Source organism: Emys orbicularis, chromosome 3 (genome assembly GCF_028017835.1).
Source record: "Emys orbicularis isolate rEmyOrb1 chromosome 3, rEmyOrb1.hap1, whole genome shotgun sequence".
Taxonomy (NCBI): Eukaryota; Metazoa; Chordata; order Testudines; family Emydidae; genus Emys; species Emys orbicularis.
In genome coordinates, this window is record NC_088685.1 from 34,418,539 (window position 1) to 34,441,114 (window position 22,576).

General features: G+C 38.8%; 1 protein-coding gene across 9 annotated transcripts in view; it reads left to right on the top strand.

Annotated features, from left to right (window-relative positions):
- Window positions 1-1,260: 1,260 nt before the first annotated feature.
- The window catches only part of KIDINS220 (kinase D interacting substrate 220), a 151,760-nt gene continuing 130,444 nt past the window's right edge, over window positions 1,261-22,576 (top strand). For 6 of the 9 annotated variants that reach the window (XM_065400827.1, XM_065400821.1, XM_065400822.1 and 3 more), the window contains exons 1-7: window positions 1,261-1,368; window positions 8,092-8,190; window positions 9,769-9,867; window positions 12,067-12,165; window positions 13,537-13,638; window positions 17,151-17,249; window positions 19,114-19,311. In XM_065400827.1, the coding sequence (XP_065256899.1) occupies window positions 1,261-1,368; window positions 8,092-8,190; window positions 9,769-9,867; window positions 12,067-12,165; window positions 13,537-13,638; window positions 17,151-17,249; window positions 19,114-19,311 (804 nt within the window). Of the gene's footprint in view, window positions 1,369-8,091; window positions 8,191-9,768; window positions 9,868-12,066; window positions 12,171-13,536; window positions 13,639-17,150; window positions 17,250-19,113; window positions 19,312-22,576 lie in introns of all 9 variants that reach the window. The other 3 variants (XM_065400824.1, XM_065400828.1, XM_065400830.1) reach the window with 1 other exon arrangement.

A 22,576-nucleotide genomic window follows, 5' to 3' on the forward strand; every position in this document is an offset into this window, starting at 1 on the left:
TAGGTCCGGTTCTGTTCAATATCTTCATCAATAATTTAGATAATGGCATAGAGAGTACACTTACAGTCCGCAAACTTTATACCAAGCTGGGAGGGATTGCAAGTGCTTTGGAGGATAGTATTAAAATTCAAAATGATCTGGACAAACTGGAGAAATGGTCTGAAGTAAATAGGATGAAATTCAACAAGGACAAATGCAAAGTACTCCACTTAGGAAAGAACAATCAGTTGCACACATACAAAATGGGAAATGACTGCCTAGGAAGGAGTACTGCGGAAAGGGATCTGGGGGTCATAGTCAGTGTTCCCTCTAATTTTTCCCACCCATGTGCGGCATGAATTTTGTTATGTGCACCAAGATGGAGGTGATCTCTTGAGGTCCCTTCTAGTCCTATGATTCTATGAACATAGAGAAGATTAAGGGATGACTTGATTACAGTTTATAAGTATCTGCAAAGGAACAACTATTTAATAATGGGCTCTTCAGTCTATTAGAGATAGGTATAACACAGTCCAATTGCTGGAAGTTGAAGCTAGACAAATACAGGGTGGAAATAAGTCATAAATTTTTGATGGTGAGAATAATTGACCATTGGAATAATTTGCCAAGGGTCATGGTGGATTTTCCATCACTGACCATTTTTAAATCAACATTGGATATTTTTCTAAAAGATATGCACTACGAATTATTTCAGGGAAGGTCTATCTCCTGTGTTATAGAGGAGGTGAGACTGGAGGATGACAGTGGTCCCTTCTGACCTTGGAATCTATGCATTTATTAGGGGCAGAACTCTTAAAACTAACTGAAATAATTGGAGTTTGGTATATAGTTTGTGGCCAACGGTGCTGCAATTGAGGTCCTATATACTAAGAAATATGCAATACAGGTAATACCTTTTAGGGAGACGAGGACATTTGGGTGATCCATAGTACAGTCATATACTGTACATATATAAAGTGTGAAAGAATATTGTCTGTTTCCTTCAGAACCTGTTTTTCCTGCACAATGCTAAGAATAGGGTAAACCCTTGAATTTTCAAAGAATTGCAAAAGATTTAGCAACTCGGTCTTCATTGAAATGTCGAGTTAGTGTTGTTAGTCACAGAAATGTTTTATTGCTGAGAGTGGCAGATACTTATGTGCAACCCGCAGTTTGGTTTCTGTAATCAAATTAAATCTGAATGCTTCTTTACTAATACTTACTTTTTTTTTTAAATACAGGTATATACTGTTATAGAAGTACTTGAAGTACTATCTAAAAATGGCAAGTCTCATGACTCAGAGTCTTGTGACCTACGTAGAAGAGGAAAATGTTCCTGCTCTAAAAGCACTTCTTGAGAAGTGCAAAGATGTGGATGAAAGAAATGAGGTAAGATGAGTTTTTTCAAAGATTTCTTGAATATTGTTACATGTTAATTGCAGGATGAATAACTGATGCGACATCACACTGGATATTTAATATGATAAATTCCTATCCATAAATTTCTTGTGGTCCTTTCCTTGTCCTTGAGTCATACTCTCAGCTCTTATTTCCATTCTGTTGTGCTCACTGAGGTAAGAAACATAACAGCCATATTGTGGCCTATCTATCTTAGGTATTTAGATGGCCTCCATTGATGTAGTATCTGACTGCCTCACAATCTTTCAGTATATTTCTCCTCACAACACCCCTGTGAGGTAGGAAAATAACATTATCCTCATTTTACTTATGGGGAATTGATGCACAAAGAAACTAATGGTTGTGTGACGTTCCCCGGAGTGCAGCCCGGACTGCTGTGTTCCCTTAGCTCTCCAGCCTGGAATGCCTTTTACACTACTTAGCTGGTGAACAGCAAACCACTCCAGGCTCTGCTCACTCACAGCCACCAGCATGAAAAGTCACATCCAGCTGAATACATGAACGCTCTCCCAGCCATCCATGAATAATACGTAGGGTGACGCCTGCATATTTCCAGCCTTGCACCAGTGGCGTAACCAGGTGGAGGGAACACCGCTGCGGCGCTTTTACTGACGGGGTGGCGCTCCGGGTCTTCGGCGGCACCTCGGCGGTGGGACCTTCACTCGCACCGTGGTCTTCAGCAGCATTTCGGCGATGAAGCTTCAGTGCCGCCGAAGACACCCGGAGCTAGTGAAGGGCCTGCCGCCGAAGACCCGGAGCGCCGCCCCGTCAGTAAAAGCGCCGCAGCGGGTGGCGCCTTTTTTTCCCCCCGCACCCGGGTGAGTAAAATTAAAAAGGCGCCACTTGTGCTCGGTGGGGGAGCGGCCACTGCCCCGCTCCCCCCCTCCCCCCAGCTACGCTACTGCCTTGCACCCAGAAATGTGTGTCTTAGGGCTAGTCTACACTGGCAATGCTAGTGCTTTAATGTGGCTTGTGTAGTCACGGCAGAGCACTGGGAGAGAGCTCTCCCAGCGCTCTTAAAAAAAACCCATCTCCACAAGAGGCATAGCTACCAGCGCTGGGAGCACTGTTTACACTGGTGCCTTACAGCGCTGAAACTTGCTGGGCTCAGGGGGATGTTTTTTCACACCCCTGAGCAAGAAGGTTTCAGTGCTGTAAATTGCCAGTGTAGACAAGCCCTTACACTGTTCAGTACCCTCCTGGACAGTGTAAGCTCATACGTCGTCCGTCATTCCAACAATGGGAATGATTATGCACCAGCCTTTGTTATCTCAAGTAGAGGTTTCCCAAACACTTCAATCAAACACACTGTTTTAGATAAAACAATAAAGCAAGTTTATTAACTAGAGAGAGAAATTTTAAGTGATTACAAGTATGGATGCATATAAGTCAGTATTGGTTACGAAAGAAATAAAAAGATAAACACACAAGCTAATTATTAAACTTTACCAAGGCTAATAGGTTTAAAAGGTTTGTCTCACCAGGAACTGCCATACATTTTGCTAGCTTTGTCCCTTTTCAGCATGGAACCATTCCTCCCTTTGTTCAGTTCTTTGAGAGTTGTTGCTGTCATGAGAAGAGAGATGGAGAGAGGAGGCTAGGGACAATTTCCCCCTCTTCTTATACTCCAACCCTTTGTTCTGGAAAAATCCTTGCTGGGAGGGAGGCAGGTAGTTCCATTGTGTATGTGAGTTCCAAACTATTCTTCAGGTGCATTGTAAATGCTTTGTTTATAACCCCTCTTCCCCCCGCTTGTGAATAACTGATTAAATAGGTAATGGCCCTTTAGCACTTTGCTGGTGTGCCAGTGTGTCTTTGCAGTCCAGTGGATGCTTACAAAAATAATTTTTCCTTGGAGTTTTGTACATTTTGTGCTACTGTGATACTTTTGGTTTTGTACCTTTATGTCACTTTATTAAGAGTTCAGAAACATGATTTGACTAATTGATTGTTACAAGGTATTGGAACTTCTGAGAAAAGGCGATGGCTAGTGTTAAGCGTAATTTCTTTCTTTGAATCTTTTTCATTTTACATTAAAAGCATGGATTTCACAAACTGTCTTTTTTTTTGTTTTGTTTTGTTTTGTTTTGTATATTTTATTTTATACCCTATTTTGAGTGAATTTTCACAGCAAGGACAGAACTTCAAACTGTCCTTCATCTGGCCTTAGCTTTCCTTAGGTCTGATTCTCTTTTTAAACCAGTTTTGTGATAGTGTAATTCCATTAACTGAATTGGGGAACTCCTAACTTATACCTGTTTTTTTTTTTTTTTTTAATTTTGGAGTCTTCTAGGGAAGACACCAACCAAATACCATGGATATGATATTTTCACACAACTGTGTTTTTACTAAGTTTTGGCAAATTCATAATCCACTATAATTGTATCTCAGTAAGGCCTCGTAGTACTGTGAGAGAAAATGTTACACTTTTTCCCATTTTTTTCTGTTATAGTAATAAGATAGAGAATTAAAATACTCCTGAAAGCTACATAGGGTGTCTATGCAGCATTTTGGAGCGAGCGGGAACGAGCTTCTCAGCCCAGGTCAACAGACTGGGGCTAGCAGAGTTAGCACTAATGCTCTTAAAATGGCTATATAGGCAGCATTTTGGAGTTGTGGCTGAGACTAGGGCATGGGCTCTGAAGCCTAGGGTGCAAGGTGAGCACTAACCATTTTTAGAGCACTATCGTGAGCCATGTTGGTCCCAGTCTATCAACCTGGGTTGGAAGGCTTGCTCCCAGCTCCCAAAATGCTGTGTAGATGCACTAGTATAGACATGCAAGAATGTGTCCTAAAGTAACATTTATACAATTATTGTATCTGGCTTCCATTAGCTCAGATACAATTCTGTACTGAAATATCTCCCTTCAGTTACTGATTTATCAACATTTTATTCATGTATGGTAATGTCCAAGCCTAAATATTGCATCACATTGTTTAAAAAGCTTTCAGAGCAAAAAGCAAAGTTAATATAAAAAAATAAGTAGGGGTATCAAGCGATTACAAAAATTAATCGTGATTAATCGTGCAATTAAAAACATTAGTCACGATTAATTGCGCTGTTAAACAATAATAGAATACCTTTTATTTAAATATTTTGGGATGTTTTCTACATTTCCAAATATATTGATTTCAATTATAACACAGAATACAAAGTGTACACTGCTCACATTATATTTATTTTTTATTACAAATATTTGCACTGTAAAAAACCCAAAAGAAATAGTATTTTCAATTCACCTGATACAAGTACTGTAGTGCAATCTCTTTATCATGAAAGTTGAACTTAAAAACATAGAATTATGTACAAAAAAAAACTGCATTAAAAAACAAATCAATGTAAAACTTTTTAGAGCCTACAAATCCACTCTGTCTGAGCAATTGGCTGAACAAGCAGTAGGACTAACAAGTTTGTTTACATTTGCAGGAGATAATGCTGCCCTCTTTTTACGGTGTCACCTGAAAGTGAGAACATGCGTTCGCATGGCACTGTTGTAGCCGGTGTTGCAAGATATTTAGTGTTAGATGTGCTAAAGATTTATATGTCCCTTCATGCTTCAACCACCATTCCAGAGGACATGCATCCATGCTGATGACAGGTTCTGCGTGATAACGATCCAAATCAGTGTGGACCGACGCATGTTCATTTTCATCATCTGAGTCAGATGCCACTTGCAGAAGGTTGATTTTTTGGTGGTTCAGGTTCTGTAGTTGCTGCATCAGAGTGTTGGTCTTTTAAGACTTTTGGAAGCATGCTCCCCACCGTGACCCTCTCAGATTTTGGAAGGCACTTCAGATTCTTAAACCTTGGTTTGAGTGCTGTAGCTATCTTTAGAAATCTCACATTGGTACCTTCTTTGCGTTTTGTCAAATCTGCAGTGAAAGTGTTCTTAAAAAGAGCAACATGTGCTGGATCATCATCCGAGACTGCTATAACATGAAATATATGGCAGAATGCGGGTAAAACAGAGCAGGAGACATACAATTCTCCGCCAAGGAGTTCAGTCACTAATTTAATTAACAACAAGCATCATCAGCATAGAAGCATGTTGTCTGGAATGGTGGCCGAAGCATGAAGGGACATACGAATGTTTAGCATATCTGACACATAAATACCTTGCAATGCCAGCTAGAAAAGTGCCATGTGAATGCGTGTTCTCACTGTCTGGTGACATAAGAAGTAGGCAGCATTATCACCTGTAAATGTAAACAAACTTGTGTCTCTTAGTGTGGCTGAACAACAAATAGGACTGAGTGGATTTGTAGGCTCTAAAGTTTTACATTGTTTTGTTTTTTGAGTTCAGTTATGTAACAAAAAAAAATCTACATTTGTAAGTTGTAGTTTCAAAATAAAGAGAATGCACTACGTCTTGTATAAAAAATACTGTCTTGTTTATCATTTTTACAGTGCAAATATTTGTAATAAAAAATAATATAAAGTGAGCACTGTCAACTTTGTATACTGTGTTGTAATTGAAATCAATATATTTTAAATGTAGAAAAAAATCCAAAATATTTAATAAATTTCAATTGGTATTCTATTGTTTAACAGTGCAACTAAACTGCGATTAATCACGATTAATTTTTTTAATCACGATTAATTTTTTGGAGTTAATTGCGTGAGTTAACTGCGATTAATCAACAGCCCTAAAAATAAGTTTTATTATTGAAAGACTTTAAGGTAGCAGCATACACTTACTTGGCATTTTACAGATATACAGTCACGTTTTTGTCTCAGAAGAACTTACAATTTATTACACTGTAAGATATGCCCCATAGTGCAAAATGTATTACCGTGATAATTGTTCATAATGATACTATCTGGAAAAATCCCATTAAAACTAATTTAAGGAAAATGCCTGCTACAGCAGAAATCTCTCCTGGATGAGTCAATCCATTTCCATCGTTCATTGTACCAAAAGCCGAATAAAGGACTAATAAAATATATTCCATAATTAAGCAGTCAGCAGCAAGCGATTAGTAACCTTAACTAACGCCACTGTAATCAGATAAGGTGATTCAGCTTGTTAGTAGTTTACATTTTCAGGAAAAAGCAACAGAGGGTCCTGTGGCACCTTTAAGACTAACAGAAGTATTGGGAGCATAAGCTTTCGTGGGTAAGAACCTCACTTCTTCAGATGCAAGTAATGGAAATTTCCAGAGGCAGGTATAAATCAGTATGGAGATAACGAGGTTAGTTCAATCAGGGAGGGTGAGGTGCTCTGCTAGCAGTTGAGGTGTGAACACCAAGGGAGGAGAAACTGCTTCTGTAGTTGGATAGCCATTCACAGTCTTTGTTTAATCCTGATCTGATGGTGTCAAATTTGCAAATGAACTGGAGCTCAGCAGTTTCTCTTTGGAGTCTGTTCCTGAAGTTTTTTTGCTGTAAGATGGCTACCTTTACATCTGCTATTGTGTGGCCAGGGAGGTTGAAGTGTTCTCCTACAGGTTTTTGTTGGAAAGTTTTCAGGAAAGTTACTGATGTACTTCTTACAATGACATGGCTGTTATAGGCAGGCATTCAGTGCAACTAAAGCTGAGGGAATTTGGACGCTGTTCTTTGCATCTTTAAGGGAAGCAATGATCCATTCAGATGTAGGGTAACTTCAAGCTTGAAGATGGAGCAGGGTGGGAGGAGGGTAGGGAGAAATCCATTGTCTCACACTGGCCAGCTGTAGGCACTTTCAGACAAATTCTCTTATTTGTAAACTCACCATAACCTTGAGTATATCAGATTTTCTCTCCCCTTCCCCCAAAGTCTATTCTTCCTCACAATCAGAAATTATCTTCTATGCTGCCATAATGGATGGTGGAGAAAACATCATACAGGACAGCCCTTGTATGGACTCATAGCTAACGTGACTTATGGATTGAGAGAGGCTGCGAAAGATGGTGTCTAGCAGCAAGCAATGTCATCTGAGATAGTTCTTTTGCTCCTCCAGCTGGGAGAGATGCCTCTTGGAGAAAAGTATCTCCACAGAAGGGAATCAGCTTTGTATCAGATTTCTTTTATCATCCCTGAAGGCTTGATTCTGCAAGATGCTAAACACTCTCCAGTCTTATTTGTTTCAGTGAGATGAGACTGCCTAGTACCTTGCAGGATAAGATTAATAGACTCTATGTTGCTCGGTTGTCTGGTACAATGACAAGCGTATTGTCTGTGTTCAGAAAATAATAAACGTGTAACTGAACTATGTTCTCTGGACTTCCAAAAGAAATTTCAGTATGGACTTTTGGTGCTCTGCAGATACCAATTCGTTGGTTGGACTATGGTCTTTCTAACTGTTTGGCCAAGCTTCTTCAAGCTGTGAGTAAGGAAGAAAAAACTCTGGATCTCCAGATGTGTTAGGTGGACAAATGAGTTGTGGACTGTTATGCTTTTAGTGTATTGCAATTATTTTCTAAAAGCCACTCTTTAAATATTTGAAACCACTGTTACTATATGGACTACTATATGGAAAGATTTAATATTGTGTTGCCATTTCTTTTTTCACTGAATTTTTTTGCATGTTGTTTGAATGTTACATTTTATCAGTGTTTCTCATCTACTAAATCAAAGCATAAATTATGTGAACAGTACCTGAAATTCCTTTATAGATGATGGTACTTCACTGGTGGTGTATATAACTATGGGATTTTAGAGATGTATCAACTTGTCTAAGTAGTTTAATTGTAACTATCATTTGATTACAGAATGGTCAGACTCCATTGATGTTGGCTGCTGAGCAAGGCAATTTAGAAATTGTCCAAGAATTGCTCAGGAAAGGAGCTAACTGCAACCTGGAAGATGCAGTAAGTATTAGTGTCATTTTCTTTTTCCAAGATGGTTCCTTAACTAGCACTAATGTGTCTGGCTCTAAAATATCATGTAGTTCCGCTTCAGGTCTGTTAAGTGAAGCACCTCTGCGGCTGAGTTTGGATCAATTATAATGGTAAAATAGTTAACACTTTGCCACTGTAACTGATCCACAAGGAAGCACTCTTGACTAGGTAGGTGCTGGTCCCTTCTTGGTAGCAGCACAGAACAGCAGTGTATAGCTATTGGTCATGAAGCATTACAAAGCAGCTGCGTCCTGTCATTTCCATATTTAAACTGATGCCACCATGAAAGTTTGTGTATTTGGGAATACAGTACAGCTTTATTTTATGAAGTGTCTTTCATGCTGCATCCCGATTTTTTTACAAAGCTACAGTAAAGAATCAATTACAGAGTTACATAATAGCAGAGGGGAAAGAAATCACAAGGCACAGATGAGGAAGATGTTCTTAGCTGAGTTTTGAAAAAAGATGGAGAATGGATGAAATAGAGAGATAAAAGGCAGCTTATTCAATATGGGAGGAGCAACAGTGGAGAGAGCTCTTACAACAGCCGTAGCAAGTTTGCATGGGAGGAGTAGCAAAAGAAACAGGCAGGCTAGAGGAGGACTGAATCCTGAAATGAATAGGGAGCCAGTTAGGTTTATTGATAGGAGTGATGTCATTAAGCTGCTTTAAACCTGTTAGAAGCTATGCAGAATACTGCTTCTAGTTAGAGTTTGGGATGCAATAGAGATGAGTAGCAATAGTTAAGGTGAAAGATGAATGGAAATATTAATATTGCATCAGAGGTGTGGAGCAGGGGAAGTTTTATACATAGTGTTGTGGGGTTGGTGACAGGAAGATTTTACAAATATAAATATGGGAGGAGTGAGTTCAGGGTCAAGGATGTTTTCAAGTTCTAGACAAAGGAGAGGTGAATGGAAGATAGAGTTGTGTGGATTCTCCTTCCCCGCTGCTCATGAGAATGAAAGCTCCTTAGACCTATGTATGCAGCTTCTAGGAAGCTGAAATGTTTTAGCATTGAAGGCTGCATTGAGGTAAGAGAATGAAGATGGAAAAAGAACCATAGATTTTTAAATTACACAGAAGAGAGTTATTCCCATGCTTTGGTCATGGAAAACCTCAGACCTATAAACTTGTGATGGGGGAATCTGAGCATGCTGGTTGTTAATTTTGTTAGTTATAGTAATTATTGATAAGATTTGAGTTTAAGCCATCTTTATCCTCTTGGCTTATTAGTCAGTATGATGAAGGCTTTCATTTGAAAAAACAGACTTCACAGTTAGGAAATCAATATAATGTGAGATTTAATGTAACACATACCCACAATTTCACAGTGGGTGTATACTGTCATTAGTTGAATAAATCAAGCACATTATAAACATGAATTTGTACTTTATACTAAAAAAACTATACTTGATAGCTCTAAGGGAACCACTGTACGCTGAGACTAGTAACTTGGTATGTAAAACCTTCATATTGTGTCCTCTGTAAATATCACTAATTGAATTTTAAAAAAACCTACATCTTTCAACTTTTTTCTTACTGTAGGATAACTGGACAGCTCTTATTTCGGCAGCTAAAGAAGGTTATGTAGACATTGTAGCAGAGCTACTTAACTGTAATGTAAATTTGGAGCACCGGGATATGGTATGATCTTTTTTCTAGTTTTAAAATGGAATAGTTATGCTAATAGGGACATACACCGCTACCTCGATATAACGTGACCCGATATAACACGAATTCGGATATAACGTGGAAAGCAGTGCTCCGGGGGGGCGGGGCTGCACACTCCGGTGGATCAAAGCAAGTTCAATATAACGTGGTTTCACCTATAACGTGGTAAGATTTTTTTGGCCCCTGAGGACAGCGTTATATTGACGTAGGGGTGTGTATGGAGTTGATTTTCCAACTATGCGAAAAAAATTGAATGAAGATCTTCTATTGTTTGTTGAGTGCTTTAAAATGTAAAGAAGTTCTGCTTTAAAATGTTTGTCTAATGGTAGAAAAGAACGTACATTTCTAGGGTGGTTTTCTTTTTCTGTACATTAGAATTTCTTCTAGAATTTAAACTAAAATACTGTAACTGTCTGTGAAATGTAAACTGTATTATGCTCGGGACTTACTTTCATGCTGGAGGAATCTCAGATCTTGAAAGTTTTAACAATTTTATTTAAAAACATAAAGTTAATTATATTTAATCTTTGCAAATATAAACTAGGGAGGGGCAAAGTAACAAACACTCTGATGGTTGATTTTGTCAGCTGGGTGGAGGATGCATCCTAAAGGATAAATTTAAATCCCTCCAGCAAGTTCAGTATAGTTTCGGGGCTTGATTATCGGGGCAGTTGCATGTATAACTGATAGGGTAGTCTCCTTATGTGGCATATGTTAGGGATAATTAATCTCATTAAATTGCAAAGTCCAACTCTTGAAATTCTTAGGATTCTGGGGATTTGATTTTGCTGGGGGGGGGGGGGTAGCTAAAGAGAACAGCAACAACAGAAAGTATTTTTCTTCAGTAAAATAAATGTTAATACAGTTGCTCTGGGTAGGGATAAAACCATTTACAGTAACTCCTCACTTAACCTCCTAGTTGTGTTCTTGAAAAATGCAACTTTAAGCGAAATGATATTAACCGAATCCAATTTCCCCATAAGAATTAATGTAAATGGGTGTATGGGGGGGTGGGTGGTAGATTCCAGGGATTTTTTTTTGCCACACAAAAGTCATTATATACATACACAGTATAATATATCACAGGGGTAGGCAACCTATTGAGGTATGCCGAAGGCGGCACGTGAGCTGATTTTCAGTGGCACTCACGCTGCCTGGGTCCTGGCCACTGGTCCGGGGGGGCTCTGCACTTTAATTTAATTTTAAATGAAGCTTCTTAAACATTTTAAAAACATTATTTACTTTACATACAACAATACTTTAGTTATATATTATAGACTTATAGAAAGAGACCTAATAAAAATGTTCAAATGTATTACTGGCACGCGAAACCATAAATCAGAGTAAATAAAGGAAGACTCGACACACCACTTCTGAAAGGTTGCCGAACCCTGATATATAATATATATAATATAATATAATATAATATAATATAAGCCCACGTGCCCCGACCCTGCTCCCCAGCAGGAGCGCCGGGCAGGTGGAGCGGGGCAAACTCCCATGCCCCAACCCCCGGTCCCCGGCAGGAGCACCGGGCGGGTGGAGCGTGGGAGCCAAACAAAGTTATAAGGGAACATTGCAGGACTTTAAAGGACTATTATGTTCTCTAATAGGTCAGCGACCTAATAATGAAACAACATTAACCGGCACAACGTTAAGTGAGGAGCTACTGTATGCTTTTCCTTTGTGGAACGATGCACATACAAGTGGCAAGCCTTGCTCTTGAACTCTGTCTGTTTAGTTTTATAGAACAGTGAATTCAAATTTGTCCATGGGTTTCCCAATAACTTTTATTCAACTGTAACATTGGCAGGTTTGTCCACCTTCATTTGAAAGCCATTATGGAAGCATCTTATTCAAACTAAATTCCGCAGTGCTTTTTTTTTAAGTCTGTGATTTTGTGTGCAGCAAGTTTGGTAAAATCATTTAGGAGCGCATTTTCCTTCCTCCTCCCCATTTCCCGCCCTAAGTTCTATATGTTGCAGCAAAAAAAGTTTAACTTAAAATTTTACATGTTTGAATTTTTAGACTAGTAAGATGGCAACATTTGTCACTATTGCTTGTGATAGGCTCATAAACAGGAGTCTAAGAACAGGTGTGCAACAAAAGAAAATGCATAAATATAGGTTTTAAATAAATCTCTCTAATATTTTTCTCTATTGTGTTTTACAGGGAGGGTGGACAGCCCTAATGTGGGCATCATATAAAGGTTGTACTAAAGTAGCTGAGCTGCTTCTTGAGAAAGGAGCAAACCCAAACGTCACTGGGCAGGTAAGGTTTGATCTTTGAGTGGAGAAAGATCCCTCAAAAACCTGAATTGTGTAGTAGTATTATCTTGCAAAGAACTATGAGTTATATAACATTTTATACTGCATTTCATGGCAATAAAGTGGTAATTTTATGATTTAGTATCACAGCAACTATTGTTTATTGGAGCAGATGATTTTATAGATTTCAGTAAGGTTTACATCAGTAATATATTAAGATAGTGACAGTAATTTCTATGTATAGTAAGCCATGTACATTAGAAGGAGAATTCTATTCAGTTTTAATTATCGTATATACTCGTTCATAAGCTGAATATTTTTGGTAAAAAAGTGACGCATCGAAGAGCGGGAGTCGGCTTATAAACAAGTCTACACCAAAATTTGATGATTTTAAACTCTGTGGAATCATTGAATTGAATATCTAATACATTGTCATTTTGTTTACCTGGAGCCTCTGCAGGCACGGAGCCCCTCAGCTCCCTGTGGCTGCGGTTCCCAGCCAATGGGAGCTGCGGGAAGTGGCGTGCCACTTCCTGCAGCTCCCATTGACTGGGAAACGCAAACCGCGGAGACTGGGAGCTGAGGGGCTCCGTGCCTGTGAACGCTCCAGGTAAACAAAACGTCCAGGCCCGCTAGCCGCTTACCCTAACGGGCCAGGAGCCAAAGTTTGCCAACCCCTGAAATATAGGGTCAGCTTATGAAAGGATCATACAGATTTTGCTATTTTTACCAAACCGTCTTGGGGGGTCGGCTTATAAACGAACGGGCTAATGAACGAGTATATACGGTACTTTATTTCTAAAAATTAATAATTTAATAAACATTTATAAACAATTAAGAGTAGTAACATCTCTTGTTTTAATTATTTCTTGATAACTAACAAATAGTCTGGGTTGTAATTTTGTCGTATATACAGATACTCCTGAGAAGACTAGTCATGATACTGATTTTTGGGGATCTATTCTGTCTTCTGCATGTGTTGGCATTATTAGCTCCCATTGATATTAGAAGGTGTCATATAAATGTAGACAACTTGAAGCTTATATAAATTTGTTATATGTACGTAGTGTTTTTTTAGTTTGTGTTTGTCATCACAACTGTGTAAATAGTGAGATATTAGGATATGATCTTTTAAAATCCTTGTTAAGAGTAACTGTGTCCAAACAATACATGACTTGTCTACTACTGACCCATTTAATTGGCAACAGTTACTGAAGTATGATCAGTAGATAATTTTGTGTGCATTGTTTTTCATGTTTTATGAAGTCTGAGGCATTCTGATAGATATTAATGTATAAATAAAAAACAAGTAGAGTTAGGAATATGTTTTTGTTTCACGTGGCTTAGTTTTTATATTATTGTTATCTGATCCAAGCAATATAGCATTTATCCAATCATTTGGGCAGCAGGACGTGGCCACTCAGATATCGTACATCTCTTACTGCAACATGGAGCTAAAGTCAACTGCTCTGATAAAGTAAGCTATGATCTTTGTTTAGCATTTTTATATTATTACAGAATTATTTGTACAGCCCAGGAAAGAGTGTCAAACGTCCAGGAAATTATCTAGCATATAATATCCAGAATTTCTCTTCTTCATTAAACATTTCATTTATGCAAGAATTTCAAAATTTATACAACACTTTCTGACTAAAACATTTGTCACTGATTCTGAAAAATTAGCCTAAATTACATTTTTTCCTCACATGGTTAAATCCCTGTGGTATAGACCAAGCCACCGGCTTGGCAAGTATCTTTTGCAAATCTTCTTGCTTCATAGTATATAACAGTTTACAGTGAGTAATATACTAAATATAATATCAAAATATTGCACTGAACACTGATTACCTTAAATCATGTTTTTTCTCCTTTTGCTTCTATAGCTTTTGGAAATGGTGCTAACGTCACTTGCATACATATATAATTCTGATATCTAGAAGCCTGTGAGAAAGGAGTTAAAATTGCAAGCATTTAAAATGTGGTAACTTCAGTTTGTGAAGTCTAGCTTTTTGACCAGTTAGTTGATCACTGTTCCAAAGCTAATAGCTTCTGAAAACACCGCTTCAGACTAAATAAATAAGCTTAATAGGCCAGGCGAGAGAATACCACCTCCATCTTATTGCTTTCACAAATAAGTTTGATCACCTAATAAAGATGAGATCATAAAAAAGATTAAAAATAAATATTATTTCGTTGGAAGGTTTAGTTGAAATATTCAGAAGGAGAAATTGGATGACAAATTAATTTTTTAATTCAAAGTTACTTCCTGGACAATTAAATATTCTTTGGATTATTTTATAAGTTCCAGTTCCAAGGCCTGGGTCAGGTGCGATAATGAAAATGCAGACTGATGACACTTAACCAAAGGATGAAAATGGAAGTAAATTACTAAGTACTGAGTTTTGAAACACACATTTCACTTCATTTTCCATTTTGCAAACTAGCAGGTCATTTTTTAAAAAAAAACCTTAATATTTTAACATTCTATGTTGTTTTTATCATTGTCTTGAATAACAATACAACGTCAAAACATTGCTTATTCTTTTAATCCCCTTCTCCATCTTATCTTAAGGGACATATTATTTATTAGGGAAGCTTACTTTTGAAATTTGGGTTGTTAAGTTTAAGTCCTCAATGAGACTCTTAGAGTTAAAAGAATAAAACCCTTTCCTCATACAAGCTCTTTACACTTCCATCTGTAAAAACTTACTAGATTGCTAGTCAGTTTCCTTTTATAAACAGCTGCTATTAAGTGACCCCCTTTGTGGTGCTCTGGATGTCTCTCTGTCTATAAACAGATGGTATGGCTCTTCATAGAGCAAAATAATATTTTTTTAAAAAATTGCACGTGTCTGAAAATACCCCTCAGATTGATCTTTCAAACAATCTTTCCCCAGCTGAAACTGGTAGTCATTAATTATAGGATTTTATTCCTTGTATTAAGTAAGAAACTTTCAAAGAACAGCTGTACAGGAATTCCTACAATATATATCTTTATTTTTGATATTTAAAAGCTGCCTTTCATGAAATCTTGGTGCTTATACACACTGATTAATACAAAAATTACCCAAACACTGTTCTCAGTCACAGTTTAAATTATTACCTGAACTGTAGTTTTCAACCAAACCCTTCATAAAATGCCTAAGAAATTAGATGCATGTTGAAGCATACTCTGAAATTTTGGGGGTGGGAGATAGGAGGAGGAATTGAGTTAGTCAAGGATCGCTCAAAAAAAAAAAAAAAAAAAAGAAAAAAGTCTTACCACAAGCTGTCTCTCTCATTTCAAAAGCAGGGGACTAAAAGATCATTGCCTAAGCTTACCACACTAGCAGCAATATTACATGGGGAGAGAGGTGGTCTCTCAAATGGGAAAGACTGAAATCATTTAGTCCCTGATCCAACAAATGCCTTAAACACATACTTAACTTTTAGCATGAGAATATTCCCATTCAAGTCAGTGGGTCTACTATTCACATGATTTAAAGTAAAGCATATGCTTAGTTTACTTTGCTGGATTGGGGCCTTGTGGCTTTATAAATCAAATCCTGCACCTCACAGTCCTTCAGAAACTAATACACCGCTATTGCAGACTGTTGAGACCTTATTGAAACTTTGACCAATCCAGAATGCTTGTCCAGTCCTCCATAGTCTCCTAACTTGTACATATTGTAGGATCTTCAGTAACTGCCTTGACGCTTGCACTACATCTTCCCCTGATCCATCCAAAATGCATCGATCACCACTTTGTGCACTTCCCTGTTTCCCTCCTGCCCCCGGTAAACTCCTTGTGAACTGCTTTACGTTTAAATTTCTTGACATTATAGCTCCACATGCTTACATTGTGGGTCTTGTCTTCCCCTATTCTAACTTTCTACCAGTGATTTTTAGCATCACTGTGCTGTTAATTTCCTTCTCCAGCTCTCATCTCCATGAATTTTTACATGTTGCCTCCTATCCAGGGAATAACCCAGTATGCTAAGATACCAGTGTCTTCTCAAAACTTTTCCATAAAACTCCACTCCTATGATATGCATCTGTTATGATTATGAGGGGTGTATCTTTTTTTATACTGTAAAATAATTGGGGAAGGCAAGGCCTGTCTTTATTTTTGTGTATTTTATAGTGCCGAGCACACAGTGCTAGACAATATAGGACAGGGATGGGTCAACTTTTTGGCCCGAGGGCCACATTAGGGTTGCAGAATTGTATGGAGGGCCGGGTAGGGAAGGCTGTGTGTCTCCCCAAACAGCCTGGCCTCTGACCCCCCTGACTGCCCCCCTCAGAACCCCTGACCCATCCAACCCCCCCGCTCCTTGTCCCCTAATCGCTCCCTCCCGGGACCCCTACCCCTGGGATCCCACCCCCATCCAACCCCCCTGCTCCCAGTCCCCTGACTGCTCTGACCCCTATCCACACCCCCACCCCTTGACAGGCCCCCCGGGACCCCACGCCTATTCAGCCCCCCGGTTCCGTGTCCTCTGACCCTTATCCACACCCCTGCCCCCTGACAGCCCCCCCCCCCGGGGACTCCCAAGCTTATCCAACCCCCCCGTCCCCTGACTGCCCCCCAGAACCTCCGCCCCATCCAACCGCTCCCTGTCCCCTGACTGCCCCCTGGATCCTCCACCCCTTATCCAACCCCCTGGCCCTGGCCCCCTTACCATGCCGCTCAGAGCAGCATGTCTGGCAGCCGCGCCGCCCGGCCAGAGCCAGACATGCTGCCGCACTGCTTGGCAGGAGCATGCAACCCCGCTGCCCAGAGCGCTGCCCGTGCGGCGGCGTGACTGCGGGGGAGGAGCCGGGGGCTAGCCTCCCCGGACGGGAGCTCAAGGGCCGGGCCGGGCCGGACGGTCCCGTGGGCCGAATGTGGCCCGCAGGCTGTAGTTTGCCCACCTCTGATGTAGGACAATAGTCCATTCTTGACATTAAATACAGCAACTCAATTTGAAAGAACATATTAATAAGTTTTGTGATTGATTTTGTTTATAGTATGGAACCACAGCATTGATTTGGGCTGCTAGGAAGGGTCATTTGGAATGTGTGAAATACTTGCTGCAGATGGGCGCTGATGTTGATCAAGAAGGGGCTGTAAGTAACTAATTTTGTTTTCCATGGTAAGATGTGTCCACATGTCTTGTTTCCAGCATAAACAGATTTACGTTTCTGGTGTGCAAAAATAAAACAAAGCTAAATGTTGACAATGAAGAAAATGCAATTTATTGGTCTTGATCTGTGTGCGGGTTATTTTTTAAGATATAATCAAAAAGGCATACAAGAAATCAAACTATCAGAGAGCTTTTTATGACTATAGATTTCGTACTTTTAGCTGTGACATTGCTATATAATTTTTCAAACTATGAATTTTAAGTTTAACAGATACATTACAGAAACAATGGCACACATTTTATTTCTTTGGATTTATACAACAATGAAAAGGAACATCTGTGCTATGTTTTAGGAGTCACAACTTAATAGATTGTCAGTTGCTATTTTTAGAGATTTAACTACTGTTTCAAAACTCTCTGATAAGCAGAATCTTGGTATGCCAAGGACCTATCACATGGTGCTATTGGAATAATAAATCATATATAAAAGTTGGTGTGGCTCTTCGTGTTTTCCAGATAATGTTTAAAACGTATTGCTTTAGTTGCCTATTTTGTCTTATAACTGAAAGGCTGTTTCTATTTCTAAATCTTTATTGAAGACTGTTCGATATTTGAATTGAAAATAATGTAGTTAGTTCATTTAGAAAGGTGACATCTCTGCATAAAATGTTCAGTAAAAATTCCATAAGAACACGTAGTACTTACATTACATTCATATGGCAGCAGCCTTTCTCAATCTTTAGTCTTGCAAAGGAAACATGTAGGCAAACCCCTACACCTGAGCAGTTCTCTTTACAGGATTGGGGCCTAATGTGATAGAATAAGCTGACAGTCCCCAAGAATTCATGTAAATGAATTGCATCCTGAATTCAGATACAATGTTATGCTTTGATGAAGAGAAATGTTGAATTTGAGTGTAGTAGGGTACTCTCTCAATATACACTATAGGTTGATGTATGGGTACTGAAATAATAGTCAAGCCCTAAACTAGTAAAACAGGAATTCTGTTTGGCTTCACAACATATGGATCTTTGATGAAAATGAATATTTAAATTGCTCTAATTATACAGGTTAAAGTGGGTGCTACAAATAACAAAAACAAAAAAATTACACCCCCCCCCCCCAAAAAAAACACCTTTCAGCGTTCTTCTTATCATTTAAACATTTCATATCATTCACATTTAGATTGTGATATTCTCACTCTGAAAAGTAGTGCAAATACTCCTCACATAATCCCATTGAAATCAGTGAGACTGCTCAAGAAGAAACATACTACTTAATGTAAGGGCATTACAGTCTAGTCGCTAGTGAAAACTTTGCTATCTCATTAACATTTCATTCTAGATAACTCTTCAGATGGGTGGAGGAGGGACAGTGGAGGGTAATATTCTCACTTCAAAGTGAGCAATAAAAAACAGTTTGTGTTCTGGGTGTTTGTGTAATATGTAAACAAATTAAAAAACTGGTTTTAATTTATTTTTCTGAAATGAAATTGGCATATTTAGTGCACTGATGAACTGATATTATTTTCATAATACTGCAGAAAGATTGTACAGTTCATATTTTTTTCAGAAGTTATGATAAATTGCTTTAGGTTTTAATGCTCACATTTAGAAAGTTCTTCGAGATAGTGCCTGTTTGTTTATTTTTAAACTTTATAAAGTACATACTACCATATATGGTACATTTAATAAAAATCTATGCTAACATTTGAATGCTTGAGAAAGTATTTGATACTTTCCTGAGAAATCTTTCATTCTTCTTTAGATAGCTTGCAGTATTCAGGTATTATAATTATTTGTATCCCTTATTTAGGATGTAATATTTTCTTCTTCTTTTTTTTTTAGAACTCTATGACTGCACTTATTGTAGCAGTAAAAGGTGGTTACACTGACTCAGTAAAGGAAATTCTGAAAAGGAACCCAAATGTAAATTTAACAGATAAAGATGGAAATACAGCGTTGATGATTGCATCAAAGGAAGGGCATACTGAAATTGTGCAGGATCTACTTGATGCAGGAACTTATGTGAACATTCCTGATAGGGTTAGTAAGTGTTCTGATGATAAACTTGGTGTCAAACATATGCCTGATATATTAGCCTGCATAACTTTATTCCAGTGTATAGTGGTGTGACTAATTCATATATACTAAATATTTTCATGTTTGTTTTTTAATTTTCTGCCACTAGGTGGCAGACTTTTGTATTACCATTTTAAATCAGCCATGGGCCACATGTTTGACAGGAAAAAGAGATGCTATTTGTATAGAGCTAAAGAAAGTCTAACATTCTTCTGGCATTACGAGTCTCCACTAACGTATAGGTGGACTAATGTCACCTCTTCAGCAGGCCTTTTTCCAGCTCCCTTGGTTTGTAAGTCATGAAATCCATTCAGGACCTGAGTTAACACAGCAGTGCAATACACTGTGGGAACATCCACTTGAGTTTCTTAACAGATGTTCTTTTTTGTTTTTTGATGTCCTTCCAAAAGATATGCTGTAGGTCAACCATAATATATTGAACTCAGGATTCATTTATTGGGTGGTGAAGAATAATACCCTCCCTTGCTGGAATTACTGATTGATATTCTATGGTCTTTGTTATTCAGGAAATGAGAATAAGCGATCAGGGTTGTCCCTTCTAGCATTAATATTAATTAAATAAATATTGTTTCCCAGAAAGTCAGTTTTTTGCATTTTCAATGCCTTTTTCACTTTTGACAGAGATCAAACTTTTTTTTCTGACACAGCAGGTGTTTAGAAAAATGTAATGGGTCTGGAGGCACTTTTTAATAGTTTCCAAAGTGTTTCTAGCACTGTCAAGTTACAAGGTAGTGGAACTTGGTCATGCCATTCTGGATTGGCATCTTGCTTTTTCTCTCTTCAGTAGTGATAGAAATTTAGCAGCTAATATTTCACAAGCTGTCATTATTGGAATCAAAATGTTAAGCATACTTTTCTAGGTCTAAAACAAAGGACATTGGCTCCATTTGAGTTCATAAGTCAAATTTTTTTAGTAAAAAAGGGAAGCACCAGAGAAGGGGGTCAGCTTATGAACGGGTATAGAGAGGGAGGGGTGGGACACTCCCCTCCCCCCAACAGAGGGAGCAAGGAGAGGCAGCACAGCCAGCAGAGACAGAAGGGAAGAGGCGGGGCCAGAGTCTCTCCGCTTCTGGCCACGCTGCTCTTCCCCCAGCCTCCAAAGCAGCTGCAGCTCCGGGTCTGGCAGGCTGCAGCTGTGCCGCTTGCCCCCCCCCCCCCCCCCCCCGAGCAGGCTGTGGCCATGCTGCCTGGCCCGCCGGAGCACGCTGCGGCCGTGCCGCCCGGCACAGCCTGTCAGAGCAGCTCCAGCCAGGTCAGAGACATCCTCCCCTGGCCCTCCCCAAATAAGGTGGGAAGGGATGGGATGGTGAGAGTGGGGGGGTCCTGGGCTAGGGGTGGGGTCATGTGGGGGGTGGTCACAGTGGTTACTCCCCTGACTCCCATCTTCTCCCCTTTCCCCCCCAAATTTCCCCACCAGTTGCTGTCCCGGCCCATCAGGGTAAGCAGCTGGCACGCCGGGACACTTTGTTTACTTAGGTTTACCTCCGTGCCTGCGGACACTCGAGGTAAACAAACCATCTCGGCCCGCCAGCGCTTATCCTGATGGCCCGGGAGCCAAAGTTTGCTGACCCCTGAATTATAGGGTCGGCTTATGAACGGATTATAAAAATTTTCTATTTTTACTTACCCATCTTGGGGGGGTCGGCTTATAAACAAACTGGCTTATGATCGAGTATATACGGTAGGTAAAATTTGATGCATAAAAATGATAGGAATCATTTTACAGCAGCAAGTAATCATAATAAATTATATGTATGCTACTACCTCTTGTGACTCCACTGCTCTAGTGTTTTTTTGATAGCAGAGGCTTAAATCATATTGAAAGTCATTTGGTGGTGGCTGCGGGAGGCGGGGGAAGATAGTAATCAGAATGAGGTTAAAGTAAGGTCTGATATCTTTGAGCTTGACAGAATTAGTAGGGATTGATTTATACCATTAAACAGCTAAGATTTTGTTCTGCTAAATACTAACGCATAATATATTTGGCTCAGTGACAAAAACTGCCAATGGTTGCTGCCAGAGTTCAAAAAGTATATATATTTGCCACTAATGATTTCCACACTTATATATTCACTTCATGTGTCTCCTAAACAGTTTTGTACTAAACTGCAGTGTGTCTCTGATGGTGTATGTGGCATGAAAAAGTATTGGTCTTACAGAAACAAAGGTTAAAATACTTAATGCTCTCACCTTCTGTTAGGAGCCAGATATGTAGTGACTTCTAATTGGAGTGGATTGGAATTCCTCATTTTTAAATTTTCTGATTTGGGTCCCAATTTATGAGGTATGGTGTTGGATGAATAATTATTTCACAGTTCCAAAGGATACTTAATCTTATTATATGCTCTCCCATCTCCCCCCACCCTTTCCTTTTCGGTACAAATTTAGGTCCACTACTCATTATGACAAAAAGAAAAGAAAAAATAAAATTTTGAGATAGAATAATATTATTTTGATTATGGTTGTCACTGCAAATGAAAACAGTATCACACAGAGGGATTTAAAATAGTGAATAGCAGTAGCACTAGCACCCATTTTGACTTGCAGCATTTAAGTTTAGAATTTTGCTACCAGGGAGGGGATGTTACTGAAATTCAGGCCCTTAGACTGCTTATGCAAAATGGTGGTTAAGTTTAGATTTACTTGTTCATTTACTGATGGCATTTATTTTCTCTATTTCACTATGGAAAAAAATTAGACATGTCATATCAGTTCATGGCTTCATTTTTTGTATGCTATAACAATTACTAGTTATGTGAATTGAGAGTTATTAAATAAAATTTAAATTGGATTTTAGGCCATATTCTTCAGATTGTATACCCATATAATTCCAATGACTTCTTTTTTTTATGTTGGAGTAACTGAGACCAGAATCAACCCCTTGCATACAGCATTTATTTATCAAAAGAGAAGACCTCAGTATAAAAAAAAACCCATTGCTTTATGAAGAAAAAGCACAAATTCCTGAAGGACTTCAAAATGACATTTCTGTAGGCTACCTATGAATTAACACAGACTTAAGCAAGAAAAATTTATCTTTTCCCATATTTATTTTTTCTCGTTCTTTCTATGCTTGCTTTATTTTAAGATTTGGTCCCTCAAATTGTAATCTTGCACATGATTATGTTTTACTTCAAACGCTTAATGTCTGACCTCTTTGCAATAAAAATACTTGTTGAAAAATGGAAGCCTTTTCTACTATCTGAGT